Source organism: Oncorhynchus mykiss, chromosome 25 (assembly GCF_013265735.2).
Source record: "Oncorhynchus mykiss isolate Arlee chromosome 25, USDA_OmykA_1.1, whole genome shotgun sequence".
NCBI lineage: Eukaryota > Metazoa > Chordata > Actinopteri > Salmoniformes > Salmonidae > Oncorhynchus > Oncorhynchus mykiss.
This window is the reverse complement of record NC_048589.1, coordinates 6,679,511-6,693,458: the sequence shown is the minus strand read 5'-3', so window position 1 is coordinate 6,693,458 and position 13,948 is coordinate 6,679,511. Positions and strand designations below refer to the sequence as shown.

Here is a 13,948-nt window from a genome sequence, read left to right as displayed (position 1 = left end):
ATCAACTTCATGTATTTGTCAATAAAAGCCTTTAACACTCATGAAATGCTTGTAATTGTACTTCAGTATTCCATAGTAGCATCTGACAAAAATATCAAAAGACACTGAAGCAGCAAACTTTGTGAAAATGTATGTTTGTGTCATTCTCAAAAAAATTATAACAATATTTCCAATTGCCTATTTAAAAGCCTACCTGCATAATATAGTTCCTCCATGCCGTTAAGGGGCGCATTTCCGTCATAAATAAACGCTATCGAAAAACCCGGCCTCTCAGCCATGTTGAGATGTCGCTCAGCGCTGAGAGAGCTGCAGCCCGCCATTGTGTAGATTCTAAGCTCTGTAGAGAGACAGGGGCACTTGGCTAACTCTCAAATAGACAATTCATATACCCTCCCACTTAAATTAAAAACGAATTAAAATACAAAAGGCTCCAGGGAGAAAGACATGTCAGCCAGCAGCCTTCTTGAACAGGTAAAGAGAGTCACTTTCTGAATATTTACGAGACCAAATTTCCATCGAGACGTAGCTAGTTAGGATAACGTTAGCTTGTTCCAGAGGCAGTGACTCTCTGTAGTGCAAGTAGGCCTGACCACCTGCTAAAGGACTGACTGGTGAATATACATTTCTTCATTTATTTTTCCCTTCCTCTCTTCTCATAAATCAAACCTTCATGAATCACCTGGACCCAATCCAGAGACCGAAAGGCCAAGGAAACAAAGGTAAGTCATCGTAACATGACTAGTTTGCTGGCTCTGAATGCGGACCTTTTTCGTGCGGTGTGTACGGAAACCCTCTTCTGCGTGGGCAAATGTGATGATGGCTCGCTAGCTAGCCAGATAGCAGGCCAGTATTACCAAAGTACCAATTTCGCTTCTATTGTTGATTGGACATGTGAACACATTTCCGATACGTTGGTAGTACCTACTTAGCTAATCCTTTAGTTTAATTACATTTACTGTCAGTTGTGCGAATACACAATTTTGTATTTTGAGGAAATCCGTTAGCGCCAGCTTTAACGTTCGCTAGTTAGCCTGGCTAGCTTGGTAGTTAGATTGTGCTACCTGACTGGGATTACGCTACATTTGCAAACTAGCTCGCTCTACATTTCTCAAGTCCGACAGCTAGTTAGTGGCTAACTTGAGTTTTGGTTAAATGCTAGCGACTACCTTAATTGGAACCTTTTTACGCAAACTAAACCGGTTGTTCCATGTACTTCCTTAACGCTAGCTGGCTAACCACGCGATTTAAAGGATTCTTTGCGAACATAAGCATGAATTGCCTGCCAATGACACGTCTTCGAGCATGCTGTTCTCACTGTGCCAGTAGCTTGGCTATTTCCACCATAACCATTTAAGCTTAAACGTTTTAGTTCAATATTGTGAGGCAATTTTGTTTACTAGCCAGGCCTGTTTTCCAGTTTGGCTATTCTTTTTCAGATTCTGCTCATGTCAGGACGAACTGACACGCGTCGGACACAAGTTAAAGTTATGTCATGACCCCCGAGCACTGGTGTTAAATACCAATCGATTGAGTTTGTTCGTCCAAAATTGCAGCTAGAAACAATATAAATATAGTACAGCAGCACCTCAACGCCTATTTCCATTCCCATTGGTGGCTGTCAAGATACTTATGCGACTGATTCACTGTAATAAACAGGCCGTTTCGCATGTAGCAATAGTTCTGCAGTTAAGTTATTTTTTGGTAGATTTGATATCTAACATATACCGCAGCACATGATACAACCCGATGCCTATGGCCTACAGTTGCTTGTTTTAAAGGTGGGACAGTAGTTATAGGTCTAGCCAGCATGAAAGACAACTGTTGTCCAACTCAACCAATCCAATGCTACCCATTTTAGTGCATTAAAACAGCTTATTGTGCAATTTGTGACAGTGAACTCAAGTTGTGCCATACTACAGATGTATTATTAAATGTAAGGACTTCCTGATTCTTATTGTCGTCCTACTCACCACCAGCCACAAATGTAGGCCTATGACTAGTTGTAACTATTTCCACCTCGTGCAAACAGATATATCCAGATGTTTTACATTGCTGCCTACTCTTTTCCAGTGCAAAACGGAGCTGTGACCCAAAAGGATACTTTGAATGATGAGTTTGAGCCTTACCTGAACACCCAGGCCAGACAGGTGAGTACCACTTCTATCAGCTTTACTAGGCCACACTCTGCTCCTAACGTTTGCCTGCTTAGGCTGCCTTATTCATAGCGTTTGTTCAAGTAACATTTTAAACCCGCCTCCGTTTTAATAGAAATTTTCAGGATGATCAACAAGCTGTCTCATAGATTACGATGGTAAACATGCAAAACAGGGATATTTTGCTGTATAGCTTTACAGTAAATTACTTTTATACTGTTGCAATTCATCATGTGTCCAATCCAGGGCATTTAGTGCACTCTTCTCTCCCGGTTTACTACGTAGTCCATTTGCTTTCCTAGAATTCCAATTCATAATTAAACTGCCGTTCATCTTGTCGTAACTGCCTCGGTTGGCATCCATCATTGGGTGCCCCTCAGTAGAGTGGGCACTTCCCAGAAAAGTGGGCCACAATGGAAATAATGGAGCCTGTATTCCTCCAGTCAAAGGAATGCTGCATCCTTTTGTTGTGTAGCAATGCCACTGTTTCTCTTCATAAAGCAGTTCACTGGTGTGAAAATGGCCAGTTGTCCTAGTCTAGGAGGTGACAGAGGCTGATAGAGATTCAGAAAAGGATGTAATGATTGAAATACAGTCAGCAGTCTAACTAGTGTTCTTCTCTTCCCAGAGCAATGCGTATACGGCCATGTCAGACTCCTACATGCCAAGTTACTACAGCCCTTCCATAGGATTCTCGTACTCCCTGAACGAGGCAGCATGGTCCACCGGCGGCGACCCCCCCATGCCTTACCTGGCCTCGTATGGACAGCTGAGCAACGGGGAGCACCACTTCCTGCCCGACGCCATGTTTAGCCAACCCGGCCCGCTGGGCAGCAATCCCTTCCTGGGCCAGCACGGCTTTAACTTCTTCCCCAGTGGCATCGATTTCTCGGCCTGGGGCAACAACAGCTCTCAGGGACAGTCCACGCAGAGCTCTGGCTACAGCAGCAGCTACGCCTACGCGCCCAGCTCGCTAGGGGGTGCCATGATCGACGGACAGTCCCCTTTCACCCAGAACGAGCCCCTCAACAAAGCCCCCGGCATGAACAGCTTGGACAGCTTGGCGGGGCTTAAGATTGGAGGGGGTGCTGGGGACATGGGGGTGCCCAAGGTCGTGGGCTCCGGCCTCCCCGGGGGACCCCTGGGCCACAGCCAGGTGTCTGGTGGAGCTCCCAGCATGCCACTGCCCCCCATTGCCCCTGCCAAACCCGCATCCTGGGCAGACATTGCTGGCAAGCCTGCCAAGCCTCAGCCCAAGCTGAAAACCAAAGGGGGCATAGCGGGTACCAACCTTCCCCCTCCGCCCATCAAACACAACATGGACATCGGCACTTGGGACAACAAGGGGAACATGCCTAAAGCGTCCACCCCACAGCATGCGCCTATCCCCAGCAATGGGCAGCCGCCCAACCAGGCCTCCCCTCAGCCCGGCACCATGGCCGGAGGGACCCCACAACTACAGCTCAGCAACGGGCAGTTGGTGGCCCCTTTGGCCCAGCTTGGGCAGCACCAGTTCCCCCCGAACGGGCAGCAGGGCATGGGGGGGCAGCTGCAGCTCTCCCAGGGCCCCCCGCCCACCACTCAGCCCACCCGCTGGGTCCCTCCACGGAACCGCGCTAATGGCTTTGGGGATGGCGGGGTGGGACAGTCTCCCCCGAACTCTGGTGTGGGCGGGGTGCAGGTACCTTCGGAGCCCCACCCGGTGCTGGAGAAACTGCGCCTGGTCAACAACTACAACCCCAAGGACTTTGACTGGAACCCCAAGCAGGGACGTGTGTTCATCATCAAGAGCTACTCTGAAGACGACATCCACCGCTCCATCAAGTACAACATCTGGTGTAGCACAGAGCACGGCAATAAGCGGCTGGACGCCGCCTATCGCTCGCTGGGTGCTAAGGGCCCCCTGTACCTGCTCTTCAGCGTCAATGGCAGTGGCCACTTCTGCGGCGTGGCGGAGATGCGCTCGCCCGTGGACTACAACACCTGCGCCGGTGTGTGGTCGCAGGACAAGTGGAAGGGGCGCTTTGATGTGCGCTGGATCTTTGTTAAGGACGTTCCCAACAGCCAGCTACGGCACATCCGCCTGGAGAACAATGAGAACAAGCCAGTGACCAACTCGCGGGACACGCAGGAGGTGCCCCTGGACAAGGCACGGCAGGTGCTGAAGATCATCGCTGGCTACAAGCACACCACCTCCATCTTCGACGACTTCTCCCACTACGAGAAGCGCCAGGAGGAGGAGGAGTGTGTGAAAAAGGTAACGGCCTACCCTCCACCCACCTGGGGAAATTAATAGGCCTGGGGTTGGGGAGGTGGGGGCATGGGAAGCTGTGTGTGTGTGAAGGTTCTGAGAGCATCTGGAGAGCTACAATTCTGTTGGGTGTTATGTTGATGTAGATCATCAATCATTATGTATGTGTTAATCTTACAATGTGCCATTCCAACAGAAAATGTAGAAATGCCATGAACAAAATACTATATATATATATATATATATATATATATATATATATATATATATATATATATATATATATATATTCAATAAATGCTGACTAGTGTTGATCAGTAGTTGGTATTGAATGTATATTTCCAATTCGGTATATTTAATCAATGAGCAATGTCACATTTTTGTTGTGTTGGAAATGTTATTAGGTATTTATTACTTTTGCATAGGCATTTACAGTTGAAAATTATGCCCTCTGAGATGGGGTTTCTGAAGTTATTTAGGAAATGCTTCAGATGCTTGGCTCACCAAACCAGTGCTCTAGCCCAGTAAGGCCACTATGTCCATATATACAATTTAAAAAGGGGGAGCAGAAAGGTTTTTGCAAGAATCAATTAAACCAAAATTATTAAACCTAAATGCCAGCAGTCTACCTTGTGCCCACCAAAATGCATTTTGTTGACCTTCTCTAGAGACTCCCAAAATAATTAGAATATTATTATGCTCCGTCTTTTACAAAGGCTTCTATTCACATATGAAATGCATGTTTACATTGGCCCTTCAGTCTAAATGGCCATGGGCTCCCAAGTGCGGCAGTGGTCTATGGAACTGCATCTCAGTGCAAGAGGCGCCACTACAGTCCCTGGTTCGAATCCAGGCTGTATCGTATCCGGCCATGATTGGTAGTCCCATACGCCGTGGCACAATTGGTCCGGGGTTGGCCGTATATTGTAAATAAGATTTTGTTCTTAACTGACTTGCCTAGTTAAATAAAGGTTCAATAAAATAAAAATAATGTTAATCCTTTGATGTTGGGAACAAATGCTTGCTCAATCTACTAATGTTGATGACTTCCACTCACAGCAGTGCAACAACTTGTTTTGAAGATGCTCTATTGAAGGCCATGTTATCAAAAGCTGTGTAAGTAGGATGATTGCATATTTAAATCTTATCCTACAAGGTCTGGGTTACTACAGTTTTTTTTTTACCTAGTAATTTATTGCACCAACCTGGTGTCCCATATCTAAATCAGTCCCTGGTTAGAAGGGAGGAATGGGGGGGGGGGGGGGGGGGGGGGGCAGTGGAACTGGCTTTGAGGTACAGATTTTAGTTTGATGGCCCTATAGGCTTGTACAGTTTCTGATTCATTGCCAAGCTGTGTATATCATAATAGATTGTCAAAAAGGGGTACACTCTCTGTAGTTCTGTATTACTGACCCTGTTTTTATAGTGACTACAGTGCTTGTTTGTCAGGTCTGAGATGCGGATGCGGCTTTCTTTACATCAAAACAAAGGCCTAGTTATATTAGACAGTCCTGTCTGCTCTGGCAACAATATGTTGCTAATTTACATTCTACCTTGTATGTTTCCTTCAAGCTTATTTTGCTGAAACACAAATCATGCTTCCTTACATGGTGCTCTCTAATAACATTTTATTTTTGAACTTGAGTTGTTGAGGTGTCCTTTCCCATCAGTAACTTCACGTTGCATGACTGAGGATATGTGTGCAAAACAGTGCGTTATTTACTGCGGCAAGGTTACTGCTCTGCACCTGGGTATTTCTCAGGGAAACTCCCCTGTAAATATTTGGAAAATACTATATTTACTAGTTGTCAAAGATCAATCTGTAACTGGTATTTTATCAATTAATTAACTATAGCATAGAAAAACATGAGATACGTGTTAATCATAGTTTTGTGGTTTACATATTGATCCAGATTGGTGATAACCATGGATTACTGACTGGTATTGATGGAATATCAACATGCACTTAGGTTCAGGCTTCAGAGTAGAGCTGAGAGTCATGTGCGCTAGGAAGGTGATATGCTGACAACTCAAATGATTAATGATCCTTGCTGTATAACGTAACAATGAAACAAAAGATTGTTTTAGAGAGCGATCACGGTTGACTCATTTTTCATCTATCCACTTTGATACCACCAAGTAAAAATGTTTAAGTTCCTTAAGGTGATGCATGTATGCCTGAGGTCGATTGAGGCCTCACATCCTTTCTGTTTTGTTCCAAACTAAAGCCTGATGTTTTGTGTTACCAGGTGGAAGTCCAGGGAAGCGAGCCGTACCCCAGCAACCCAAACCCCAGCAGGAGTCATTACAGACTTCAGGTAACATGCCCTAGCGCTCCCACCTTCCCCTCGTTCTCTTGGACCAACCTTTTTGTATGGATTTACACTTCATTAGGCCAGGTAGCCTAGTGGTTAAGAGCATTGGGCCAGTAACCGAAAGGTTGCTGGCTTGAATCCCTGAGCTGACTAGGTGATGTCTGTGCCTTTGAGCAAGGCACTTAACTCTAATTGCTCCTGTAAGTTGCTCTGGATAAGAGTGACTTATTGCTGATATTTCCAGAGGTCAAAATAACACTCTGAAATTGTCATAATTATCATAATGTCTTTTCAGTTTAAGCTTTTTCAAAAGAGCGTCTCCAATTTCAGCTTGTTCAGTTGGGATGGTGATTTTGGCCCACAACATTACTTCAATCGGATTATTCTGACCAATGACCAGTCATTTATTTGCGTACAGTGCCTTCGGAAAGTATTCAGACCCCTTGACTTCTCCCACATTTTATTTTATAACCTTATTTTAAAATGGATTAAAAAAAATGTTTTAGCAATCTACACAATACCCCATAATGTCCAGGCAAAAACTGGTTTTTAGCCAATTTATTACAAATAAAAACAACTTCAATACCTTGTTGACAGTGCCAGTCAGAGCAAAAACTAAGCCATGAGGTCGAAGGAATTGTCCGTAGAGCTCCGAGACAGGATTGTGTCGAGGCGCAGATCGGTGGAAGGGTACCAAAACATTTCTGCAGCATTGAAGGTCCCCAAGAACACAGTGGCCTCCATCATTCTTAAATGGAAGAAGATTGGATCCACAAAGACACTTACTAGAGCTGGCCGCATGGCCAAACTGAGTAATCGGGGGTGAACTGCTTTGGTCAGGGAGGTGACCAAGAACCCGATGGTCACTCTGACAGAGCTCCTCTGAGGAGATTTGAGAAACTTCCAGAAGGACCACCATCTCTGCAGCACTCCACCAATCAAGCCTTTATATGGTAGAGTGGCCAGACGGAAGCCACTCCTCAGTAAAATGCACATGACAGTCCGCTTGGAGTTTTCCAAAAGGCAACTAAAGGACTCTCAGACCATGAGAAACAAGATTCTCTGGTCTGATGAAGCCAAGATTGAACTCCTTGGCCTGAATGCCAAGTGTCACGTCTAGAGGAAACCTGGCACCACCCCAATGGTGAATCGTGGTGGTGGCAGTATTATGCTGTGGGGATGTTTTTCAGTTGCAAGGACTGAGAGACTAGTCAAGATTGAGGAAAAGATGAACGGAGCAATGTACAGAGCTATTTGAAAACCTGCTCCAGAGCGCGCAGGACCTCAGACTGGGGGGCAAAGGTTCACCTTCCAAAAAGACGACGCAGGAGTGGCTTCGGGACAAGTCTTTGAGTGGCCCGGACTTGAACATCTGTGGAGAAACCTGAAAATGGCTGTCCAGCAACGCTCCCCATCCAACCTGATAGAGCTTGAGAGGATCTGCAGAGGAAAATGGGAGAAACTCTACAAATACAGGTGTGGCATATTTGTAGCGTCATACCCAAGAATACTCAATGCTGCCAAAGGTTTTTCAAGTACTGAGTAAAGGGTCTGAATACTTATGTAAATGTGATATTTCTGTTAATTTTTTTTTATAAATGATCAAATATTTCTAAACCTGTTATTGTGTGTTGATTTGAGGTGGGGGGAGACTATAATACATTATAAAAATGTGTCTAACGTAACATTTTTAAGTTGAGCGGTCTGAACACGTACTGTGCCTTCGGAAAGTATCGTGACTTGAAATGGATACATTTTCTGAGCACAAAATATATATATTTTGACATGACTAAGAACACTGGGAAATCAGCTCCAATTGAAATTTTGGAAAAAAGTATGCCCACGCATAAACACGTGATCGTATACTAATTTAAGCGAGGTTTGTCATTTGTATATTTTAGTCACATATATCGGTTTGGGCTTCTTGCTGTCCATTTGCAGCCTACAAATAATGGAATTGTTTCGGCACCCTACCATCCACGCAAGAAAGATGGCCCGCGGCTCTGCTCTGGAGTCTAGACAATCCTTTCTGCCAATCAGGGCTGTGTACATGAACATACTGAATATAAATGTAACCTGCAATAATTTCAATGATTTTACGGAGTTACAGTTCATAAAGGAAATCAGTCGGTTGAAATAAATTCATTAGTCCCTAATCTATGGATTTCGCATGACTGGGAATACAGTCATCTGTATTCCCAGATACCTTGGTGTCTGCTGTGACCACCATTTGTCTCATGCAGTGCGACATCTCCTTCGCATAGAGTTGATCAGGCTCTTAATTGTGAAATGTTGTCCCCCATGAATTTGCAGGATATTGGCGGGAACTGGATTATGCTGTCGTACACATCGATCCAGAGTATCCCAGACATGCTCAATGGGTGACATGTCTGAGTATGCAGGCCATGGATGAACTGTGACATGTTCATCCCTGTTTTAGATCATTCAATTCTCTGTTAACCTGTCTAGGACTGGGGTTCCGCTAGCGATACATGTATGTTTTGTTCGGTAAAGTTCATATTTGTATCCCAAAATCTTATTTTACATTGGTGTGTTATGTTTAGTAGTTCCAAAGCATGCAGTGATATTGCAGAGAGCCACATGAATTCACAGAAATACTCATTTATAAATGTTGATGAAAATTCAAGTGTTATGCATGGAACTTTTAGATGCACTTCTCCTTAATGCAACCGCTGTGTCAGATTTTTTTTTTTTTACTTTACAGAAAAAGCATAATCTGAGAACAACGCTCAGAACCCAAACCAGCCAGAGAAATATCTCCCATGTTTGGTAGTCAACATCAGTCATAAATAGCATTATAAATATTCACTTACCTTTGATCTTCATCAGAATGCACTCCCAGGGATCGCAGTTCCACAATAAAAGCTTGTTTTGTTCGATAATGTCCATAATTTATGTCCAAATAGCTTCTTTTGTTTGGGCGTTTGGTAAACAAATCCAAAAGCGTGTTCTGGTCCAGTCGGACAAAGTTCAAAAAGTTATATTACAGGTCGTAGAAACTTGTCAATCAATCTGTTTTTATCATAAATGTTCAATAATGTTCCAACCAGAGAATTCCATTGTCTGTAGAAAAGCAATGGAACGAGAGGTACCTCATGTGAAATGCGTAACTGAGAACAAGGCTGCTGTTAGACCCCTTAGTCAAACAGCTCTCATCCGGCACCCGTTCACATGAGCAGCCTGAAACAACGTTCTAAAGACGGTTGACATCTAGTGGAAGCCTTAAGAAGTGCAAAATAACCCATATCCCACTGAATTCGATAGGGGCTGAACTACAAACCAGATTTTCCACTTCCTGTTTGGATTTTTTCTCTGGTTTTTGCCTGCCATATGAGTTCTGTTATACTCAGACATCATTCAAACAGTTTTAGAAACTTCAGTGTTTTATATCCAATACTAATAATAATATGCGTATATTAGCATCTGGGACTGAGTAGGAGGCAGTTCACTGGGCACGCTATTCATCCAAAAGTGAAAATGCTGCCCCCTATCCCAAAGAAGTTAATGGCTCTGGTAGTCATTCCTACAGTCAGCATGCCAATTGCACACTCACTCTAATTGAGACATCTGTAGCATTATGACACAACTGCACATTTTGGAGTAGCCTTTTATTGTCCCCAGCACAAGGTGCACCAGTGTAATGATCATATGGTTTAAGAATCAGGCCCTTTTTTTCTTCCAATTTTCACCTAAAATTACATATCCAAATCTAACTGCCTGAACAAGGATTTGCATATTCTTGATTCCATTTGAAAGGAAACACAACTTTGTGGAAATGTGAAATTAATGTAGCAAACATTTGTTTTGGTTCCGTCTTTTGAAATGCAAGAGGGGCCATAATGTGCTATTCCAGGTTAGGTGCTATTTAGATTTTGGCCACTAGATGGGAGCAGTGTATGTGCAGTTGTAGACTGATTCCAAATGTTGTATCAAGACTGCCCAAATGCGCCTAATTGGTTTATTAATAAATGTTCAAGTTCATAACTGTGCACTCTCCTTATACGATATATCTCCTCATACACATATGTCTATGTCCTGGGAAATGTTCGTTACTTACAACCTCGGGCTAATGTGATTAGCATATGTTAGCTCAACCATGCTGCGGGTGGGAGGGGGGGACTCCAATCCTGTTGAGGGTAATCAGCTTCCTGATATGCCACACCTGTCAATTGGATTGATTATCTTGGCAAAGAATTGCTCACTAACAGCGACGGAAACAAATTTGTGCAGAACATTTCAGCAATAAGGGTTTGATGCATATTGAAAGTTTTCAGCTCATGAAACATGGGACCAACACTTTTACATGTTGTGTTTTAATATTTTTGTTCGGTGTACCTAATTTCTTTGCTAACGAATAAAAATGAGCTGCCAAACCCGCTTTGGTTAACTCTGAGGTCCCTCTGTGTCCAATTTAGAGAAATCCTCCTTTAATTTTAGTGCCGTCCACTGTCGGAATAACCTACAAAATTCCTTGCATCTTGATTCCCTGGTGTTGCTAGGGCAGTTTTTAGGACTCTGGTGTTAACTCAAATCCTCAATGAATTAATTATTGATTGTAGTGGATTTGTTGATGTTGTGCTTTGTTTAATTTGTATTTTATTTGTAGTGTTTTTCACCCTGTTTGTGGAAATGTTTACTTGGCCTCATTCCCAATGGTGCCCCATGGTCTCAATTGGGCTCCCCTGAATAAAAATAAGTTTTATATATTTAAAGAAACATTTCACTATACACTGCAGAGATTTTGGTGCATGCCAGAATTAGTAACTTTACGGACATGTCGCTCTGGGGAACAAGTGGAGAGTAAACCCAGCCTAACAGTCCTGCTACTTTAGATGTAACTTTTTGTAGTGTGAGACTCATTCCAATGACAATTCCCTGTTTTATTTTCAAGAATTCTATGTGTGGATAACGCCTGCTCATGCTGGCAAAAACTACACTTCCAGTCTAGCATCTAAAAACCTGTTTTCCTGCTGCCCTGTTAGACAGCCACCTTTTTGTTTTGAAATCAGGATATTTCATCAAGTCAAATTCCCTTTCTCTCAAGTGATCAAAATGCAGATGTACTTTTTTTGTGCTCAATGTGCTCTTTACTGAATGAGGACAAATGGTCCTTGTCTTGCCGTGGATGATTATTGCAAATGTCTGAAAAGGTGATCAGAACTGAATGTTGTAGGCAATACACATCCTATTTGTGTAGAACTACTTGGTGGGACCTGGTGGTAGGGAGATGCTTAGCACCAACAGACATGTGACTTGCTTTTAAGATTGACAAACTCCCCTCTTAAATCCATTGGAGTATAATAATTATGCCCACAGGTTACATTAAAATTGGATCTACAACATTCTGAAAAGCCCTAAATCTCTGAAGTGTATGTTTTGATGTGAGTCCCCAAACTGAACTCTTCTTGTTTTCTCTTTGTGTCCCACAGGAGCGCCAAGGACGTGTTAAGTAACAGTTACTGCTTTGGGCAAAAGACTGCAATAGCTCCCACTTTCCACCCCATCTCACATTCAGATCTTTCAAGAAATGCAAAATGGAGGGGGAAATTAACCAAGGACAAAAAAAATCGACTAAATGAAGACTTTCTTGATTTCTTTTTACTTTAAAAGACTTACTTCGAACTTGTAGTAAAAGAAAAAGAAATGATTATTCATAGGACTACAACATAATGCATAGCATCCTTAGGTGAATCTCTTTTGCCCCACCCAACCCATTCCACTACATATGCTTTTTTTTCTGGTATGCTTTTTAAAAATATAACTTTTTTTTTTTTTTTACAATTTTGTTCTTACAGTCCGAGAGCAAGTCTAATTCTTCTTACGCAAAATTCTAGTGGAAATGTTTAGTGTCGGCTACTATTAGTGCCCAAAAGTCAAGGCGGGCCATTTGTTTAATTTCTTTGTAAACCCCTCCATCCTGTGGAAGATTAATGGATCCAATCAGGACGCAGACGGGGTCTCTTCAGTGGATATTTGTCGTTGTGGGTACTGTCATCTCACCCTGCAAGGAGTTTGTTTCCAATGCTTCTGTCATAAAGGAGAACTGAAATGGATGTTTGAGATTACCCTGTTTTATGGGGGGGGGGGGGTAAGGTTTGGGGGAATTGAAAGTAAAAACATTATTACGTTTAGAACCTTGGTCATTGTATAATTATTTTATAGTGTACAATTGTACAATACGGGCCCTGTTTCCAGTCCTCTTTCTGGACCTGTTCGGTAATGTTGCTTTTCTCTTGCCATTTTTGTTTCTTCCTCCCCTTTCATTTTCTTAAAGACCGCGCTGACACTGGCCTCGCCCCGACTCTTTCTATTAATCACTTCAAAGTAATAAATGTGGTATACTCAGCAAGAACATGTGCGTTCCCCTCGTTTGACTGTAAGCACTTCTTGTCATGCTGTGTGCTTCCTTTTTCTGTATTTAAGGGAAAATGAATGTTTTATTACTTGGTAATTAAGCCCTATACCCTCGCACTTAATTCTACCCCAAACACCCCTCTTGCACCACTAACCACCTTTATCCCATCCACAATGTCCCCCCTTCTCTTTCCCCTCCCCTGCTGGCTGCTTAACCATAACACCACCACTACCCTTGCAGAATGTCAATGTTGGTGGAAAAAAAAACAAGGTCCTCTTTCAAAAACTACTGGCTTTTATCTGTGGCATAATAAAGATGCTCCACAAAAGTCCAGCTTGCTATTTTCTCTTCTTGAAGCTAAGCTATGGGGGTTTCGGTAAGGACAGCATTCATGCATTAGGCCAGTAGAATCTTGAGTGGTATCTGTAGGTGTTTTCTATGTGCTGCTGTTGTCATACTTGTGATCTTGTCATTGTGCTCAACTATGCATCTGTAACTACTACAACTCAGGTCACTGTCAAGTATGTTGTAACTGGAGGCATTGGTGTGAATCTCAGCCTACATTTTGGGTATTTCAGTCAAGGGCGATTTGGATTTTGTAATTGGCCTATTTAATGATGCCGTCTTGTTGTTGAATATGTTAGCAAAACAACCGGTGTATGGCATTAGCACAGACATGAGAAACATGCTTTCCGTATCTTGAATTCCCTTAAGCGCATGGTCACTCGGTAGGACTTTTAGGATCATCAGTATGCTACATTTAACTCATCACTCACATTATTGCCCTTGAAATTAGATCTCATTTAGCCATAATTATAGTACTTCAAACACTGACAATGAATCAGTCTTACCT

The 13,948-nt window shown here is 43.0% G+C and overlaps 1 protein-coding gene across 2 annotated transcripts; it reads left to right on the top strand.

The window, feature by feature from the left end:
* Positions 1–257: 257 nt before the first annotated feature.
* On the top strand, positions 258–13,426 carry LOC110505278 (YTH domain-containing family protein 2). 2 transcript variants are annotated; one of them, XM_021584409.2, is made up of 6 exons: positions 258–471; positions 695–719; positions 2,071–2,147; positions 2,782–4,410; positions 6,654–6,722; positions 12,170–13,426. In XM_021584409.2, exons 1-6 carry the CDS (start codon positions 445–447, stop codon positions 12,191–12,193), a joined length of 1,851 nt encoding a protein of 616 aa, XP_021440084.1. In that variant the 5' UTR covers positions 258–444; the 3' UTR covers positions 12,194–13,426. The 2 variants fall into 2 exon arrangements, with proteins under 2 accessions (XP_021440084.1, XP_021440086.1); XM_021584411.2 differs by lacking the exon at positions 695–719.
* Positions 13,427–13,948: the final 522 nt, after the last annotated feature.

Bases quoted from the DNA above. Each gene is read 5' to 3' on its own strand.
- LOC110505278 (XM_021584409.2), top strand. From the start codon at position 445: ATGTCAGCCAGCAGCCTTCTTGAACAG. The intron at 4,411-6,653 runs GTAACGGCCTAC...TTGTGTTACCAG, and splicing joins AGGAGGAGTGTGTGAAAAAG to GTGGAAGTCCAGGGAAGCGA. The intron at 6,723-12,169 runs GTAACATGCCCT...TGTGTCCCACAG, and splicing joins GGAGTCATTACAGACTTCAG to GAGCGCCAAGGACGTGTTAA.